The following is an 18251-nucleotide window of genomic DNA, read 5'->3' as shown; positions in this document are numbered from 1 at the left end:
TCAAGTGTCATGATTACTATCCAGAATTAGTTCTTGATATTTATTTGGGTATTATCTTGTTTATCATCTGCCCAAATCGAGGTTTCTTATACCAGGAGTATTCAGCAAACAAGGAAGAGACAACAAATAGAAGAGCCTTCAGAATAATGAAGGGAAAAGGGTGTTGGAGATGAACCTCTGCAGAGTCACAGTTCACAGAACAAACATAAATGGACTCTTGGACAAACAATGAGTGCTCCAATTGCACTGAAACTGAACAATGGCTCACATTGCAAAGAAGCACAAGTGTTTTCTGTCTGTAAACTTCAGTCAGTAAAGGAAAAAAAGCTAGAAAAAATAATACCCTGAGTTTTTATAGTAAAGGTGGAGAATATTTGTCTTCCATAGATAGTTGAAATATTAAAAATATATATATTTTCTTAATATAGAAAATTGTAGGAGAAAACAGTTTAGTAAACTATGTGAATGCAAACTTCTCTTTTCCATTCTACTACGAAGTTCTTTGGTTAACTAAGGACAGAGATTTAAGTTCCATTTTCTAAGTGTTTAAAATCCTATTACTATTGGCATTGCTTTCATTTGTTCGTTTTGAGACAAGGTCTCACCCTGTAACCCAGACTGGAGTGCAGTGGCGCAATCACAGCTCACTGCAGCCTCGACCTCCTTGACTCAAGTAATCCTTCCACCTTAGCCTCCTGAGTAGCTGGGACTACAGGTGCATGCCACCATGCCCAGCTAATATTTTTAAAAGTTTGTTGTAGAGATGTTTATGTTTCCCAGGCTGGTCTCCAACTCCTGGGCTCAAGCAATTCTCTTACGTTGGCCTCCCAAAATGTTGGGATTGCAGGCATGAACCACCACGTCCGGCTGCATTGTAATTTTTATGATCTACCCAGGACCAGACTAACTGAGTCATAGGCTTCAAATCTTACGTTCCTTTCCAAGTTTTATATTCGAAGCTAGAATTTTTATGTGAACAAATACACTCTTATTAACTTTTATTGAACTTGATTGATTTTAGACAGTGAGAGAGCTTGTGGTCACATTGAAGCTCACTTACAGAAGGTGCTGTGGGCACAAGGTCATCTTCCGTTCTTCCTGTCTGCATTGCTGTGTGAACCCGGACAGATTCATAAATGGAGGGTTCTTCCACTTTTCTTGGGTAGGGATGTTTTAGAACCATCAGAGTGCCTGAATAAAGACGAAAAATATATAATCGAACAGTGTTCCCAGAAGGAAGGTCCAAATGCTAACTGGATAACTGTGACTGGATTGAAAAGTCTTTTGTTTTTTTCATGTATTCCCTCACTCATTATCTCAACAGTTATCAAATACCAATTAGGTATAAGGCACTTAAGCTGGACACTGAGATATAAAGCATGATGGAGATGCTCCTTGGCCTCCTGGTGCTCAGAACTGGTAACAGATATGGTCTTTTAAATGAACAGGGTGATGAGACCAATGGTAGCCGTGTGAGCAAACATGATAATTGTCTCCAGACTGCCTGAAGAACCTTTCCATGAAAGGATTCAGGACATCTTTCGTAAAGGAGGTGACATTTGATTTAGATCTTAAGTAGTAACTGGAAGTTTTCCAGGAAGGCTTTATGAAAGCCATGAGAACAAGACTAAACAAATGCACTGGGGTAGAGGAAGATCCATTCCATTGCCCTTATTTCCTATCAGTTTCAGAATAAACGCGTAACAAATTAGTGGATTTCAAAAAAGTGAGCATTCTCCCTACTCTCTGATACTACCCAATTAATGAAAGTAACCAAGCAAAGTCTTTGCATTACTAAGTGAACATGACCTGAACAAGCTGGTGCTCACAAGTGATTGCCTCCTTTCCCTTCCATCTGGAGGGGGGAGCCTCCAGGCAGAAAAAAGCGCTCAGCCCAGGGGGCCCAGGCATGGGGGGCTGGGGAACTTTGTTCAAAGGGCTCAGAGCAGTTCTGAGTCTATGCTTCTGACATTTCCTTCTTGAAATCCTTCCCTCAATCAATCAGTCAATCAGAAACTAAAAACTAACTACAAAAAGAGGCAACTTAAGGGGATTTTTTTTCTTCTTGCTATGGTTTCCTGCTTTTAATTTTACTAGGGTCTTTTCTATAGCAAGCCTAAGATTGTAGCAGGCATGGAAGAGATGTAAAGAATTCAGCAATTCATTCAACGAATATTTACAGAGCTTCGCATTGTGCCAGGCACTTGTCTAGGTACTGGGAATACAACAGCACACAAGGAGTTTAAATGCTCTTATGGAGCTTATGTTCTAGGTAGAGGAGACAGAAAAATATTTTAAAAATATTTTGTGTGTGAGAAGTGTTATGGAAAAAATGAATGGGGCATCATGGTAAAGGGAGAGAGAATAAAAAAGGTGGGATTGGGAAAGGGTGATATTTTACAAGGGTCATCAGGAAGGGTGTCTTTGAAAAGATTTGAAAGATTCTGGAAAGTATAGAACCTGAATTAGAGTAAGAGAGAGAAAATGAAAAAGAAAAATATCTCCTCTGTGGTTAAAAAACACCCTAATGTTAACAATAAATCTACACAAAACAGGCCGGGCGCGGTGGCTCACACCTGTAATCCCAGCGCTTTAGAAGGCCGAGGTGGGTGGATCATGAGGTCAGGAGATCGAGAGCATCCTGGTCAACATAGTGAAACCCCAGCTGTACTAAAATACAAAATAAAAATAAAAATAAATTAGCCAAGCGTGGTGGCAGGCACCTGTAGTCTCAGCTACTCGGGAGGCTGAGGCAGGGAAATTGCTTGAACCCGGGAGGCGGGGGTTGCAGTGAGCCAAGATCGCACCACTGCACTCCAGCCTGGGTGACAGAGCGAGACTCTGTCTCAAAAAAAAAAAAAAAAAAAAAAAAATCTACACAAAGCAAAACCCGTCTACGATACTTGAATACATACAATGTCTGACTGCAAAAACAGAACTGTGGCTTTTGATACTTGGGCCCAGATAAGGTGCTGCTGTAAAATGAAAAGCTGTTGAGAAAAGCCAGAAGAGGGTGTCTGATCTCAACCTCAGAGAAGAATGAAAGCCTCTGGCCCTTCCTCTTTCTGCCTCTCATTGGCATTGCAGCATTGGGATCACAATGAAAAACGGATTTTGCCATTATCAGAATGGTCCCATTCTTGCACATTGTCTGTGCTCTCTTTTGTCAATGTGATCTTCCCATAAGAACAGATCCAGTCATATGAGGAGAAGGGGCCTGCTACAGTTTTACAGTCAGAATGAAAGCAGCAGTACCTATATCAAGAGTAGCTGCTGTGCAGGCTCAGGGGCTCTGTGAACACAGTGCTCACATTGCAGATGCATGGTAAATTCAGCGCTGGCTCCCACCCCTAGGAAACACTCCCAGTGATGTGCCTCATAGTCACTCTGGACCCTTGGAAAGAGCACTGGATGCACAGGCAGAGGAACAGGGTTCAATTGTCACTACTGCCATTCAGTACTTATTGGCCTTGGACAACCGTTACAAGCTTCGGCTCCTTTCCTGACTAGTGAGAATAATTATGCTTCCTTCAGAAGGCACCAAATAAATGTTTGTGGGAAAACAACAACATATTAGATATTACTATTCTTTGACAGAATATTTTTAAATCCTTAAATAAAATTTGAATGATTGCATCTTTGGGGACATGGATTTTGAAATCTTAAAAAAGACCTAGATGCAACATTCTGCTAGGAATAAAAATGGTGGTAGTCTAGTAATCACTACTTGCGATTAACTATAGTTAAATCGGTGCCTCTTAAACACTTTCACCTTATGGAAGAGGAGAGGGGAACTGAAGCCTAGGGATCAAAGCAGCTCCCAGATTAGATACATTTTGAACTCTTATGCTTTATCTTCAAAGTTGATGCTTAATTTTCACTCTACTTCATATATTTAATACTTAATATGAAAACAATGCTTTAAATGACACTCCAGAAAGATGTACTTAGTTGATACGACCAGGCACACGCTTCACATAATAATACCTGTGTTAATTTTTTTTTTTTTTTGAGGCGGAGTCTTGCTCTGTCACCCAGGCTGGAGTGCAATGTTATGATCTCAGCTCACTGCAACGTCTCCCTCCCAGGTTCAAGCGATTCTCCTGCCTCTGCCTCCCGAGTAGCTGGGATTACAGGCATCCACCACCACACCGGGCCAATTTTCATATTTTTGGTAGGGACGGGGTTTCGTCATGTTGGCCAGACTGGTCTCGAACTCCTGACATCAGGTGATCCACCTGCCTCGGCCTCCCAAAGTGTTGGTATTACAGGCGTGAGCCACTGTGCCTGGCCTAATTTTTTATTGCTATTGTAGCAAATTGCCACAAATATAACAGCTTAAAACAACTCAGATTTATCATCTTACAGTTCTGGAAGTCAGAAGTTTGAAATGGGTCTCACTAGTCTAAAACTGGCAAGGCTGCTTTCCTAGTGGAGGCTCTAGGGAGGATTCATTCCTTTGCATTTTCCAGCTTTGAGAGGTGCCCTCATGTCTTGACTTGTGGCCATTTTCCTGTGTCTTCAAAGCCAGTAACGGCCAGTCAGATCCTTCTCCTGCTGCCATCTTTCTGGTTCTCCCCCTTCTGGCTCCCTACTACTTATGAGGACTCTGTCAATTACAGTGGTCTTACTTAGACAATCTAGGATAATCTCCCCACCCCAAAGTTATCTGATCAGCTGCCTTAATTCCATCTGCAAACTGAATTCCCTCTTGCCATGTAACAATATATTCACAGGTCCAGGGAGACATGTAGACGTCTTGTGGGGGCATTATCCTGCTACCACAGTATCAGTCCCTGGAGGAGAAATAGCCACCGGGGCCAGTTGTGCTGCAGGGTAAGGATCTCTGCGCTGGGCTGCTGCCTGAGCCTGCAGTGCTGTCACCTCTTGGTATTAGACAGCCACCGCCTTTCCAATGTGTGCATCTCCAACCTCTGTGAGCCTCTTCAGCGCACATATCGGTTAAATTTATCTTTGTATGCCTACCACCTGATAGGGTTTCTGACATAATGAAGGCAGATGAGTGAATGAATTAATGAATGAATGCTACAGTAATGCAGGCTTGAACCAAGAAAGAGCCTGGGATGAACCAGCCTTCCAGGTCCACAATTCTCCAGGCCTGAGGCAAGAAAGGACAACAACCGCAGGCATAGTTTTTCAAATCTCTATTGGAGGAACCCAAATTCTATTTTGAAAACCTCCTCTAAAGTTTAATTCAACAAAAGTAAAACAAAGGAAAATGGTATTGAGTCAACCAAGAGAGTAAAACTGTAGATTGATTTTAACTAGTAACCCCACAAATGAGGCTAAACTAAATTGAGATGAAGAAGATGACAAAGTACTTATAAAACGGCAACTTATACTGATAAAAATCTGGTGTCCTAAAGGACAGTTTTCCTTAGCTGACTATTCTTGCCCAAGGAAGAGCCAATACACAGACTTCTTGGCATGGCTGTGAGGCTTAATGATTTCCCCTTCTGCAGAGATTGTACCTCCCAGTATACAGAGATAGGTTCCCTACAACCATGTAATACCTCCAGACCTGGCCTGGTCTTCGAACACCTGACCTGGTCACACTAATTGGATTCACTTCTTGGGGATCCACTTAATTGCTTCTTTAGAGAGAAGGTCCACCAGCTTCAATTTCTGAACTACATGAAGTAGAATATTGTTTCCTGCCTTTGACATGAAACCTGGTTTCAGAAAGGCTGAGTGGAGGTACACTTCTGAGACGATCAGAGCTGAATTAAGACAGACACATCAATTGACTGAAAGCCTCAGAGTTGCCATGATTACTAAGCAGATTCCTTCTTGTCTCTTGATTGTTCAACTTGCCCTTAAATTCTGGGAGGGTATATTGTTAATATCCTTTTAAAAAATTCTGCTCCTGGGCCGGGCACGGTGGCCCATGCCTGTAATCCCAGCACTTTGGGAGGCTGAGGCAGGCGGATCACGAGGTCAGGAGATGGAGACCATCCTGGCTAACACGGTGAAATCCCGTCTTTACTTAAAAAAAAACAAAAAATTAGCCAGGCGTGGTGGTACGCATCTGTAGTCCCAGCTACTTGGGAGGCTGAGGCAGGAGAATCCGTTGAACCCGGGAGGCGGAGGTTGCACTGAGCCGAGATTGTGCCACTGCACTCCAGCCTGGGCAACAGAGTGAGACCCCATCACAAAAAAAAAAAAAAAAAAATTCTGCTCCTGTTCTCCTGTTCTTTTACCCTACTCACTTAAAAACAAAATCAAAAACAAGATTAAAAAAACCCCAGCTAGGCAGAGTTGGTTTCTGTCATTTACAATCAAAAGAAACTTATCAGCCTGGCGCGGTGGCTCATGCCTGTAATCCCAGCACTTTTGGAGGCCGAGGGGGCGGATCATGAGGTCAGGAGATCAAGACCATCCTGGCCAACATGATGAAACCCCGTCTCTACTACAAATACAAAAATTAGCTGGGCATGGTGGCGCATGCCTGTAATCCCAGCTACTCGGGAGGCTGAGGCAGGAGAATCGCTTGAACCAGGGAGTCAGAGGTTGCAGTGAGCCGAGATGGCGCCACTGTATTCCAGCCTGGCAACAGAGTGAGACTCTGTCTCAAAACAAACAAACAAACAAACATACAAACAAACAAATAAACTTATCTACTGTGGCTACCACAGACTCTTCATACTTTGCATCCAAGGTCCAAGACAGTGCCTCAGCTCGGGAAGAAAGGGACTCTGGGTTACTGAGATTCAGACCAAATGAACTCCAGGACTTAGCTGGGAGATTTAGAAAAAGGCAACAGGAGGCAGGGGTAGCAGAGCAAGAAGAGGGAGGAAGACCAGTAACCACAGGCCTTGGAAACTTGATGGTAAGTTTCACTTCAGTTTCTGAACTACGTAAAGGTGACTATTATTTCCTCCCTTTGACATGAAACCTGGTTTCAGCCATGCTTAGTGGAGGTACGTTTTTGAGGTGATCAGAGCTGGACCGAGGCAGGCATTTCCATTTACTTTGACTGAGTGGTAACTTACAGTTATGTGTAACAGTTATATATATAACTGTATGCAATAATATGAAATTGCATTGAAGGACCCTTTATCTTGTATTACAGCAGGAACTCAGAAAGAGAGTAAGAACAGTCTCAATTCTTAGGCATTGGTTTGGTATCTGAAATAGAGTGTAGCACAGGGTACACAAAACTCGTAAAGAAAAACTTTTGTTTAGAGTATTTATTTTATGCAGTGAGGTCAGTGCTTACTCACCAGGTACCCCAGTGATCCTGTAAGGTGTTTGAAGGCAAGAATAATATCTGATTTATCTTTCTATGTTATCAGTGGCTCACAGTGCCATTTCACTCAAAACATTTTGTTGAATTAAATTACAATCAGATCATGTCCATCCGTGTTTCATTACTGCCCTCAGGTTCAGAAAATAAGCTCTGCAACTGGCATAATGAGTTCCTCTCTCCCCTCCGTCCAATGAGAAGTAGATTTCTTGGGATTGGTGGGAGAGAATAGGGTTATTCAAGATCTTTTTCCTTCCTTCTTTGCCGCCTGCTCTGCAAATGGACTTTAAGCCCTGTTCATTTACATGTGAAGGGGTTTTACTATTCAATTTCCAGTCTCATAGGGTGAAGTGCACTGAACTAGGAGAGACATACCAGTTAGTCAGTGCAGGAGAAAATTCTGTTCAAATATCCAAGTCAAGTCACTCTTTTTGGAGTGCTCACTTGATTCTACCACTTTTTGATTCCACTATGGAATTAGATTAAAGTTTGAAGAGGACATCACAAACCTTTGATAAATGCAAATTCAATTGTCCCTAAACTAACCCTTTATTATTTATAGAGAATAGAACGTACAGCTTTTGCATAGAATCTGATGGAATTAATAACCATAAAAGGGTTTTATTAAATATAAATAATTATTGAATACTTATACTATGCTAAGAATTATTCCAAACGTCCTATGTGCCTAATTTCATTCAATCTTCACAATAAGTCATTAAAGTATGAGCTACTACCATCTAATCAGTTTCATAAGATGATGAAACTGAAGCTCAGAGAGATTATATAGCTTACCTGAGGAGACACACAGAGCCGGCAAATGGCAGAGGCTGGAGTTGAAACTTAGAATTCGTGTGCTTACTCATTATACCATAATTATTCTCAGCCTCGATCTAGTCACCATGGAAACTTCTAGGGCATGTGAAATATTGTGCTGTATTGTGGGCAAGAGTTGACATGTATAAATCGAAGTTGGAAGAAATTGATTCTTTAGGAGGCAGCTTGAGAAAGGAGATGTGAGTTTTTGCTTTCCCATTTCTAACCAGGCCTCAGTTTCTTCATGTACAAAGGAAAAATGCAATAGTCCCTGAGCTCCCTTTCAAATCTAACATCCTGTAAATCTAATTAAGCATACAGGCCCAAATAAGGGGAAAAAAACATCGAGAAGTTTCATTACCAAATGCTTGTACTGCTTCCTGTAAATGTACAATATTCATTTGAAATACTTTGTTGCTGCTGTCATTTGATCTTACCTCTCATTTTCCCTTTCTCTCAGTTTCTCTCTCAAGCTTTAAATTTTATTTTACTTCGTTATACTTAGACAGGCTGTTTGATATCCTTGCTGAAGACACATGACTAAGATGAGCCTGCATATTTGGGGGGATGTTTTCTTATTAGCCTTTTTATGTTTTAAAGTTTCCGCTGGTATAATTTCTGAAATAGCAATTCATGTAAATAAAATGGGAATAACAATAAATACAAAGGCAGAAGTTAAAGTTGATTCACACTCTTTAGAACAATAGGTTTACTTCATGTACCAAACACATTATTATAGACTTTAAAGAAGAGATAAAGAAAAGACTGAGGGATAGGACTAAGACATGTGTTATAGCCCTGCCATATCCTACAATCATTCTACTACATTATTGTGGCAGGAATTCTTCCAAATTTATTAAAGGCCACGCCGTGCCATGGCAGCGATGTATTGCAGTGTCGCTGTGGGACCAGTTTCAAGAGATAACAAGATGCATGGAAAGCATCTACGCTTCAGGACCAGGTTAGCCCAGATTCCAATCTCAGCTCTGAATTCTTCCAAATCCATTTAAGGCTACACTGTACCATGGCAACAATGTACTGTTATTGTGGGACCAGTTTCAAAAGATAGCAACGTGCATGGAAAGTATCTATGCTTTAGAACCAGATTAGCCCAGATTCCAATCTCAGCCCTGATGTTTACCAGCAGTGAAAACTTGGGCAAGGGACTTAAAACCTCTGAGTTTTCATTTCCTCATCTGAAAATAGGACTGTTGTATGCATCATTGTGGGTGGTTGAGATGAAATAAGTTGATGTAGGTGAATGCCTGGAACCCAGCAAGCACTCTAAAAATGTTGGCTTAATTCCATTCCTCAGCTGCTTTTTCCTTTTTCGAACAAAACTCATCTATAAACTGAGAACATTTTGTATTTTTGGCAAACATAAACTAAGGAAGTTTGGCAAAATTCTAAGTTGTCACTAGTTGTTTTCTGAAGAACCACCCAATTCTCAAATTAAAATTAATTTTAACCACATTATTTAAAAATACCACCTGGGTGGTGTCACAAAATAAAATAATAATAGCGGTAGCTGTCGTCAAAAGACTGGGAATCCCCATATCAAAACAAAAAGAGAAATGGAGATCTGACATTTACAAAAAAACCAGATGAGATCTTTAAAATTGGGAACCAATTATTATAAAGGGTAAGCACAAACATAGAACTTGACTTGTATTATATTTTTTCATGCCAGTTAGGTGATTACAGTCACAATACAATGTAATAAATTATACATGGCAATTTCATGTTAAGAATTATTGAAACATAAACAAAAGGTAATGGTAAAAGTAATTTTTTTGTTCTAATCATATTTAGACATTTAAGCATAAAGATAAATGCCATCTACATTTTCAAGACTATATATGTGAAACTTAGCTAATTACAAGAGGCTACGACAAAATTAATAATGGACCAAACATATTTATACTGATAAAAAAGTTTCTCAAATTTTCAAGTCTATTTGAGTTTAGTTTAGAGTTCATGCACAGACATGAATATGTTTTATTCGATATCCTACTATTGAGACAGAAAAACTCCAACCGGCCTGCCCACTGAGGTGAAGCCTTAGGAAGTTCGTGTCCTTTGCAGTGGGGAGGAGCCTGGCCCCTCCTTTTCCTGTGAGGAACATAGAATTCAAACTGCTGGGCAGGAAGCGCTCTAGCTTCCCTGTTTCCCTCTTTTCTTTCTTTTCATCCAATAAAACTCTGCTTCACTCACCCTTCAAACCGTCTGCGAGCCTAAATTTTTGTGGCCGTGGAGTGGAGAGGGACCCAATCTTTAGCTGAACTAAGGAAAAGTCCTGCAACACTATCACAAATGAAAGGCAAATTCTGAATTTAATCATCACTGAGCACATATGCAACACAAAACATCATTTCAAATTATGTTTTTATAAACTTTGAAAGTTAAAATTGTCACAAGTTTGCTAGTTTTGATGTTGCCATGCAAAAAACTGCAATGCAGGCATTGGAAATGGGGCATCCAACATGACATATTGTGGAAATGATTAGTACTTATTTTTTCAGGTCCTGGGACATAGCAGGAAGCAAAGCTGACAAAAGTCCCTTTCTTCATGGAGTTTACACACTAGTGTGTAAAAAAAAGGTATTTTTTTTTTTTAAAGTGAATTATATATGTCAGAAGGTAAAAGGGCCATTGAGAAAAATAAAGCAAGAGAGTACATTGTATATCTCTATCATGTACTCGGGAAAGTATTAGGTTTTGAGAATTGGAAGTATCTTAAGAGTGTTTATAGGTATTGATAAAAGGAAATCAGAGTGAACAGAAACTTTAATGGAGATTAGAGAGGTGAAATAGAGATTATGGCAAGGGAAAGGGAAATTATCATAACATACTCTTAAAGTTGGCAAGAGGCTTAGATGTTGCTTAGGAAATCCTTGCTTTTCAGATTAGCAAACAGAAATCCTAAAAGTGTAAAGAGTAGGGAATAGGAAAAAAAAGATATCTTAAAATAGCCTTAATCCCCTTAGGTCGACACTTTTATCTATTTTGAGGGCAAAAATGTTCTTATGACCCAAAATCAAATATTCTGGGTTTCACTCTACTGAAGGCATTATAAATAACTGCAAGGCAAAAGTGTAAAGTTTTGGTTATTTGGATATCATTTCTGTTGCCCTCAAAGGTAATGCCACTTGTGCCAGTAGATAAATGTATTATAAGAAAGTCACTCTTTAATAAACTTATGCTCTAGACCCTGCAGGGTGAGGCTGGGCCTGGGTGGGGTCTAGCTGACAGCAGTGGCCTGAAATATCCAATTCTAGTCCTTGTCATTCTTGTAATCTGAAGTTGAGAGCCCTGGGAGGGGCTTGTCCATTGTGTGGACAAATGCTTTTCCTGGTGATGTTAATCAAACATAAACTGTAAGAAATATCTGTACTTTATCTGCTGGTGAACATGAAATCGTTAGCCTGAAGATCTTCTGATCACTGGGAGCCAATACTAGGAGCCCATGCTTAAATGAACAAGAAGAAAAGGCCTATTTTTAGAAGGTGGTGTGTCAGTTTCCATTCACCATTCTTCATAGTCTGAAGTGCTGACTCCATAACCTTGAGGACTTTCTGGGCTTACAAGTCATCATGACTTGAGCATGTTATCTTGTTTCCCAAAGCCTATTACTCCCAGAGGGGCAAGATTTGAACCCTCATCTGTCATGGGTTTTGCCTGTTGTTCCTAGCCCTGATGGCTTTCCCTTCATCTGGCTGGGATAGATAAGAGGAATAAAGCTAGTGGACTCTAACTCAAGGGCTGGAAGCCAGCAAGTCAAGTGCATATCCATCAGCATGAGGGCCCGGAAGCAGGAATTCAAACAGCAGCAAATTCTTCATTGGGTAATGAATAGAACAGAGGAGAGGCAGTGGAGAGGATAAAAATATTAGGTTCTTGAGTTATATTGTAATAAATAAAATGGTAATTGTAGTCAAGATAATAATACAGCAAGTTTGAGTTTTAGAGAAACTACTGTAGAAGTCTGGATTACAAATCCTTACAATCCCTAATTCATTAATCGTAAGGCTTCTTTACTCAGAACAGTGTATTTACAAGGAAGCTTATCATTGTCCCAAATGCAGTATCAAAACATCTTTATTTTGGAGCATCCTTAGGTGATCCTCTTGCCTGATGATTGGATCAGTGCCAGAAAAGTTCAACCAGAAAGCACTGCCTTCACTTTGATCTTAAATGTTTTGAAATCTGCCAGTAGGCAGAATATGTATCTTTTCCCTAACTTGGAGAAGGCCCAGGAAGGAGCACAGGGAATTATCAAAGAAGTTGAAAATAGAGTCTAGGAGAAGAGTTTAAAAGAAGGGAGCTGTCTTTGGTTGGAGGAAAAAGAGAAAGTAGAAAAATGACAACTCTAGTGGCTTTGAAAACTACAAAGAATTCTTACTCATAGTTATCCATTTATTCATTTATTTATTCACCCAAAATGCCCTGCAGTGGGCCAGGACCTGGTGGATATGAAAGACAAAATTAGAGGTACACAAAACAAAACCCTGGCTTTAAAAATCTCCTCTCCATGGCCAGTGACCAATAACTGAACAAAATCAAGTGTGGAACTGGATGCAAGCAGGAAAGAAGACTGAAGTGAAGGGATTTGAGAAACTGAAATGCTTGCCAAGGCCAAGGTGGCAGTGGAAATAAAAACACCTCCACTGGCCATTTGTTCATGAGAACAACTGCTTGTTAAATGGTGAAGTAATTTTCAGGGTTGATTGGGAGAATTGATACCAGGAGAAAGAAGGAAAGAAAGGTTATAGCTTCATTTTGTAGTTTGGATTATTCTATCTTGGGCTTGGTGTGGTCAGTATAAAGCAGAGCAACTATTTTCTAGTTTCCGCTGTGCACTTCATGTATACTAGACACTTTATGAGTCACATCAGGGACTATCCACGCCACATAAATAGCAGAAAAGACAGAAGCCAATGATGCCATCTCTTCCCACCACACTGAAGTTAACAGAAAGCCCACTGGCAAGTTTGCCAAGAAAACACGTATGTACAAACTCATGGTAACTGGTTGTGTTATTAAGTCTTGGGTTCCTCTTGTGCCACAGGTTCTTGGAATTTCCTGGTCTTTGATTAACTAAGATTTATCATTATTTAGGACAAAAGTGTTGTGATTCTATATCACAAATACAGGGATGATATTTTACTTCATTAAAATAATGTAAATAAACAAGATGTTCAATCTTAGATAATTCAAGTGCCAAGATAGACTGTTCTTTGTGTTTTTTTTTCTTTACACATGAATTTTTTTCTGGTTTAATTCTCTAACCATTCAAACAGGAAAATTCAAACTTTTCCAGCCATAGTTAAGTCTAGCTTAAAATCTTATTTAAAAAACCATGACAATAGAAACAGAATTTTATAACTTAGGAGAGTACTTCCTAGTTAATATTTTCAATATTCAGTGATTTCTGTGAATATTTAAGTGGGAATTTTAGTTTTTTTTTTTTGGCTATATCATTTAGTTTTTATTATTATTATTATTATTATACTTTAGGTTTTATGGTACATGTGCCATTTATGCAGCCAAAAAACACATGGAATTTTAGTTTTTAAAATGCTCAAAATTTACTTCTGTGGGTCTCACTCATATGCAAACTGCCTGTATCTGAAATTATGAGTAATCAAAAAGTCATTTTTACCTTTGTTCTTTTTGTGTGTATTGTATATGTTATTTCAAAATGGTGAGCCCATTTTAAAGAAATTGTGTGCTTTTAATCAATCCATTAAGTAACACATTCTGAGAAAATATCTACTTTATACAAAGTACATTGTTTTCTCCTCAAGATAATGCTGAAATATAAATGACAACTATGACATTCTTTAATTGAAATCTGCCTTGTCTCTCCTCCATCCTGAAACAATATTTCATAAGTCAAGTGTCTGCTCATAGCTTACCTGTCTCGCTTCCAATCAAAGGCTGATTTGCAAAATGCTTGACAAAATCCTTCAAAGATGAGAATTCATTAAAGCCAAATTTAAATGAATATCCAGTATATTCAACATGAAAGTGTTTAACAGAATCTTTGGCCCTAAAAGGGAAAAAGAAGTATTTAATATTATTTAACAAATAAATATCTTCTTGAAGGGAAATATGATCTTAGATGTTAGCATCACTATTAACCCTTTCTAAGAGCTGAGAATTAGGCAATCATTGAAACCACTGACAATTTTAAAGAGCATCACTAGTTTCTTTTGGCAGAGTGTGCTCTTTTCAACTTTTATTAATTAATTAATTTATTTATTTATTTATTATTTTGAGACAGAGTCTTGCTCTGTCGCCCAGGCTGGAATGCAGTGGCACGATCTCGGCTCACTGCAACCTCCGCCTCCTGGATTCAAGTGATTCTCTGGCTTCAGCCTCCTGAGTAGCTGGGATTATAGGTGTCTGCCACGATGCCTGGCTAATTTTTGTATATTTGGTAAAGACTAGGTTTTGCCATGTTGGCCAGGCTTGTCTTGAACTCCTGACCTCAGGTGATCCTCCCGCCTCGGCTTCCCAAAGTGCTGAGATTACAGGCGTTAACCACCACGCCCAGCCTCAACTTTTCACTCTAATGGAAGACAAGAGACTGTTCTCCCTATCTACTCCTAGACTTACCAAAAGAATCCTTGAACGTTACGCTGCTAAGGGACATGAGTTTAAGAAGGGCAGAGAATAGGAATGATAGAAATGACATATGACACCCTCACCACACTCTCTCCTCTGCCTTGGGCTTTTCTCCCTTGCTTGTTTGGGAGTCAGTCAGAATTCAGCTCTGTCGCTTGATTAGCTGTGTGAGCCCAGCCCTTTTCCTCCCGTGCACGTTCCACTGCCTACTGAATAAAATATCAAATTTCCTACATTGTCATTTTCCACTTCATTTTTGAAATGAGGCAGAGTATTAAACAATATATACATATATATCTGCCTCTCCACTTTATTTGACCCCATTCTATTTTTCTAGCCCCACTTCCTGCTATTCCTCTCAGTGCAGCCCATGCTACCATGTTAGCATGCATCAGAATCATCTGACAGGCTCGTGAGAACTCAGCTTGCGGCCACCTCCACCTCCACCCCTGCAGATTCAGATTCGGTCTATCCAAGGTGGGGCCTGAGACTGTGCATTCCTAGCATGTTCTTAGGTGACACACCTGGTCTGGGGACCACACCTTTAGAACAGCTGCCCTAGTCCAACTGGACCTACTGCTCTTCAAGGAGTTTCCACTTCTGTCCCTTAGTTCATACTGTTCCTTTTTCCTGAAACGGTCTTTCTCTTTGTCTCTGCTGGTAGAAATCCCAGCCACTCATTAAGTTGCAGTTCAAGTATCACCTCCTTTGTCAAGTATTACATGATAATTCCAGCTTAAGTTAATTGCTTTTTCCCTTCTGAACCACCTAAACACTTATCTTGCTTTCTTTTATGTTATTTATCAGCCTCTACTTTGTAGTATGTTACTTGTATGTGGTCTTTTTGGCTCTGTGAGGCTGTAATTCCCCCAAATAAGGTATTTCAATCTTCTACAGCAGGGGTCCCCTATCCTGGGGCTGCAGACTGGGTACCTGTTAGGAACCAGGCTGCACAGCAGGAGGTGAGCAGTGGGTGAGCAAGCATTACTGCCTGAGTTCTGCCTCCTGTCAGATCAGTGACGGCATTAGAGTCTCAGGAGCCTGAACCCTGTTGGGAACTGCACATGTGAAGGATCTAGGTTGCACACTCCTCACGAGAATCTAATGCCTGATGATCTGAGGTGGAACAGTTTCATCCTGAACCCCCATTTTCCACAAAACCAGCCCCTGGTGCCAAAAAGTTTGGGGACCACTGTTCTACAGCACTTACCAAAGTGGCTGGTGCAGAATAAATGCTTTCAAATATTCATCATTAAAAGAATGAACAAATAAGTGAATATTTGTTCATAAAACAAAAATAGTCATTCTCCTGAATTAGTCTGTGGTTTTTGTCACCTCTGCTGGTCATTTTTTTAATAAGCATTCTCTAGTGCTTGCAATGAAAATCAATAATTTATTCTTTATTTTTTATGTATATGAAATATATATGTCATTGATTTATAAAAAGCTTATGATCTAATTGCTCAGATGAAACATACATAGGTGAAAAGTTAATTAACTTTTCATTTTTGGAAGATTCATGCCAGGGGTCCCCATCCATCCCCCCTGCCAGCCACGTAGCAAGAAAATGAGTGATGGGTGAGCTAGCGAAGCTCATTTTTATTTATAGTTGCTCCCCATTGTTTGCATTCTCAATGAGCTCCACCTCCTATCAGATCAGTAGAGGCAATAGATTCTCATAGGAGCGCAAATCCTATTGTGAACTGCACATGCAAGGGATCTAGGCTGTGTGCCTCTGATGTTAATCTAATGCCTGACGAACTGTCACTGTCTCCCGTCACCCCCAGATGGGACCATCTAGTTGCAGGAAAACAAGTTCAGGGCTCCCACTGATTCTGAATGATCGTGAGTTGTATAATTATTTCATTATACATTACAGTGTAATAATAACAAAAATAAAACACACAATAAATGTAATGCACTTGAATCATCCCAAAACCATCTGCCGCTGCTCCAGTCTGTGGCAAAATTGTCCCTGGTGCCAAAAAGGTTGAGGACCTCTGATGTGTGCAATAAATCATCTACAACTTAACCATTAGATGAACTTTTAACATTTGCTGTTGAGCAGAGAATGCACAATTCTTGTTGCCACTCAAACAGAATTCCATCTTGGATTAATAATTTTTTCATCTATGTTATTCAGAAAATTTATAAATAAAATATAACAGGGTGACATGAGAAATGTTAATGAATATGCTTTTTTTTCCTCTGTGACCCCTGCTTACCCCATCACCCTCTACCTGTTTCGCACACCCACTTCAAGTAGGCCTGTAGATTTTCACTGTTCCAGGAATGGGAGCTGTGGCAGGCAGCATTCTAAGATGATCCCAAATCCCAGCCCCTGGAGTATACACACTTTATCCCAATTATTCAATCAAAAACTAGTCTACATGCTACTGGGAAGGGATTTTGCAGGTCGTAAAGTCCCAAGTCAGTTGATGTTAAGATATGGACATTATCTGAGTGGGCCTGAGCTAATCACGTGAGCCCTGTAAAACAGAGAGTTTTCTCTGGCTGCTCACAGAAGAAAAAGTCAGGGAGATGTGTTCTGGCTGGCATGCAAGAAAGCAAACACCCATGTGGTAAACAGCCATGGGTGCCATGTGGCAAAGAACTGTGGGTGGCCTCTAGGAGTTGAGAATGGCCCCTGGCTGACAGCTAAAAGGAAAAGGAGGACCTCAGTTCTACAGCAGCAAGGGAATGGATGAAAAAGAATGAAGAGGAAAGGAGAAAATGAAGGAGGAAGACACTAAATGCCAGATCAGAGCCACAAGCTTCTCCAACACCTTTATTTCAGCCTGGTAGGACCCTGGACAGAGAATCCATCCAGAAACTGTGAGATAATCAAGTTGTGTTGCTTTAAGTCCCTAAGTTTTTGATAATTTGTTATGTAGCATAGAAAATGAATATAGAAGCAAGGCCCAGAGCCCAAAGAGACAGTGTGAATGCTGCTACTGAGTTAGTGACCAGTAGTGACCGTGTAGACTGGGAAATAAGTGAGAGAGCCTCTGAGGCCAGATTAGCTTGAGGGACTGCACTATGAAGGGAAGAGTGACTCTCCAGGGTATATGGAGGTGCCATCAGAACAGTAACACAATAACAGTTTGAGCTTAATGGGTGGGTGGCTGAGGGAAATTTCATGGAGTCCTTACATCCCCTGCCTAATCCATGGAGAAGTGCCAAAAAACCCAAGAATACTTGCTACATGTCAGTGGAAGCCAGAGTGTCAGATCCTGACTGAGAACCAGCTGCCTCCCCTGACTACCAGAAGCTTGGTCAGCCTCTCTGATCTGGGGCACCAGCCAGAAAGAAGGCGGTGTGAGGTGGGGAGGACCTGAAAGATCTGGACAATGACTGCATTTGGCTGTATGAACCTGGTGGGGACTGGATTAACTTTCTTACCATTTGGGAGAAATGGAGACTCAATAAGAAAAGCTAGCCCACTATAGGAAAAATTTTAAAGTTGTATATTGCCTCCTTGAGGTTGTGACTATGAAAGCCGTATAGTCATAAATCATTCTGCATTTACAGAGAAATC

The 18251-nt window shown here is 40.3% G+C and overlaps 1 protein-coding gene across 1 annotated transcript in view; it reads right to left on the bottom strand.

Moving 5' to 3' along the window:
* The window catches only part of DAPP1 (dual adaptor of phosphotyrosine and 3-phosphoinositides 1), a 53385-nt gene that overhangs the window by 15853 nt on the left and 19281 nt on the right, over positions 1–18251 (bottom strand). The window contains exons 3-4 of the mRNA XM_002814999.4: positions 14002–14135; positions 1061–1191 (exon numbers count right to left, since the gene is read on the bottom strand). Coding sequence (XP_002815045.1) covers positions 1061–1191; positions 14002–14135 — 265 coding nt within the window. The remainder of the gene's footprint in view (positions 1–1060; positions 1192–14001; positions 14136–18251) is intronic.

Source organism: Pongo abelii, chromosome 3 (genome assembly GCF_028885655.2).
Source record: "Pongo abelii isolate AG06213 chromosome 3, NHGRI_mPonAbe1-v2.0_pri, whole genome shotgun sequence".
NCBI lineage: Eukaryota > Metazoa > Chordata > Mammalia > Primates > Hominidae > Pongo > Pongo abelii.
This window is presented reverse-complemented; position numbering and strand designations above follow the sequence as displayed.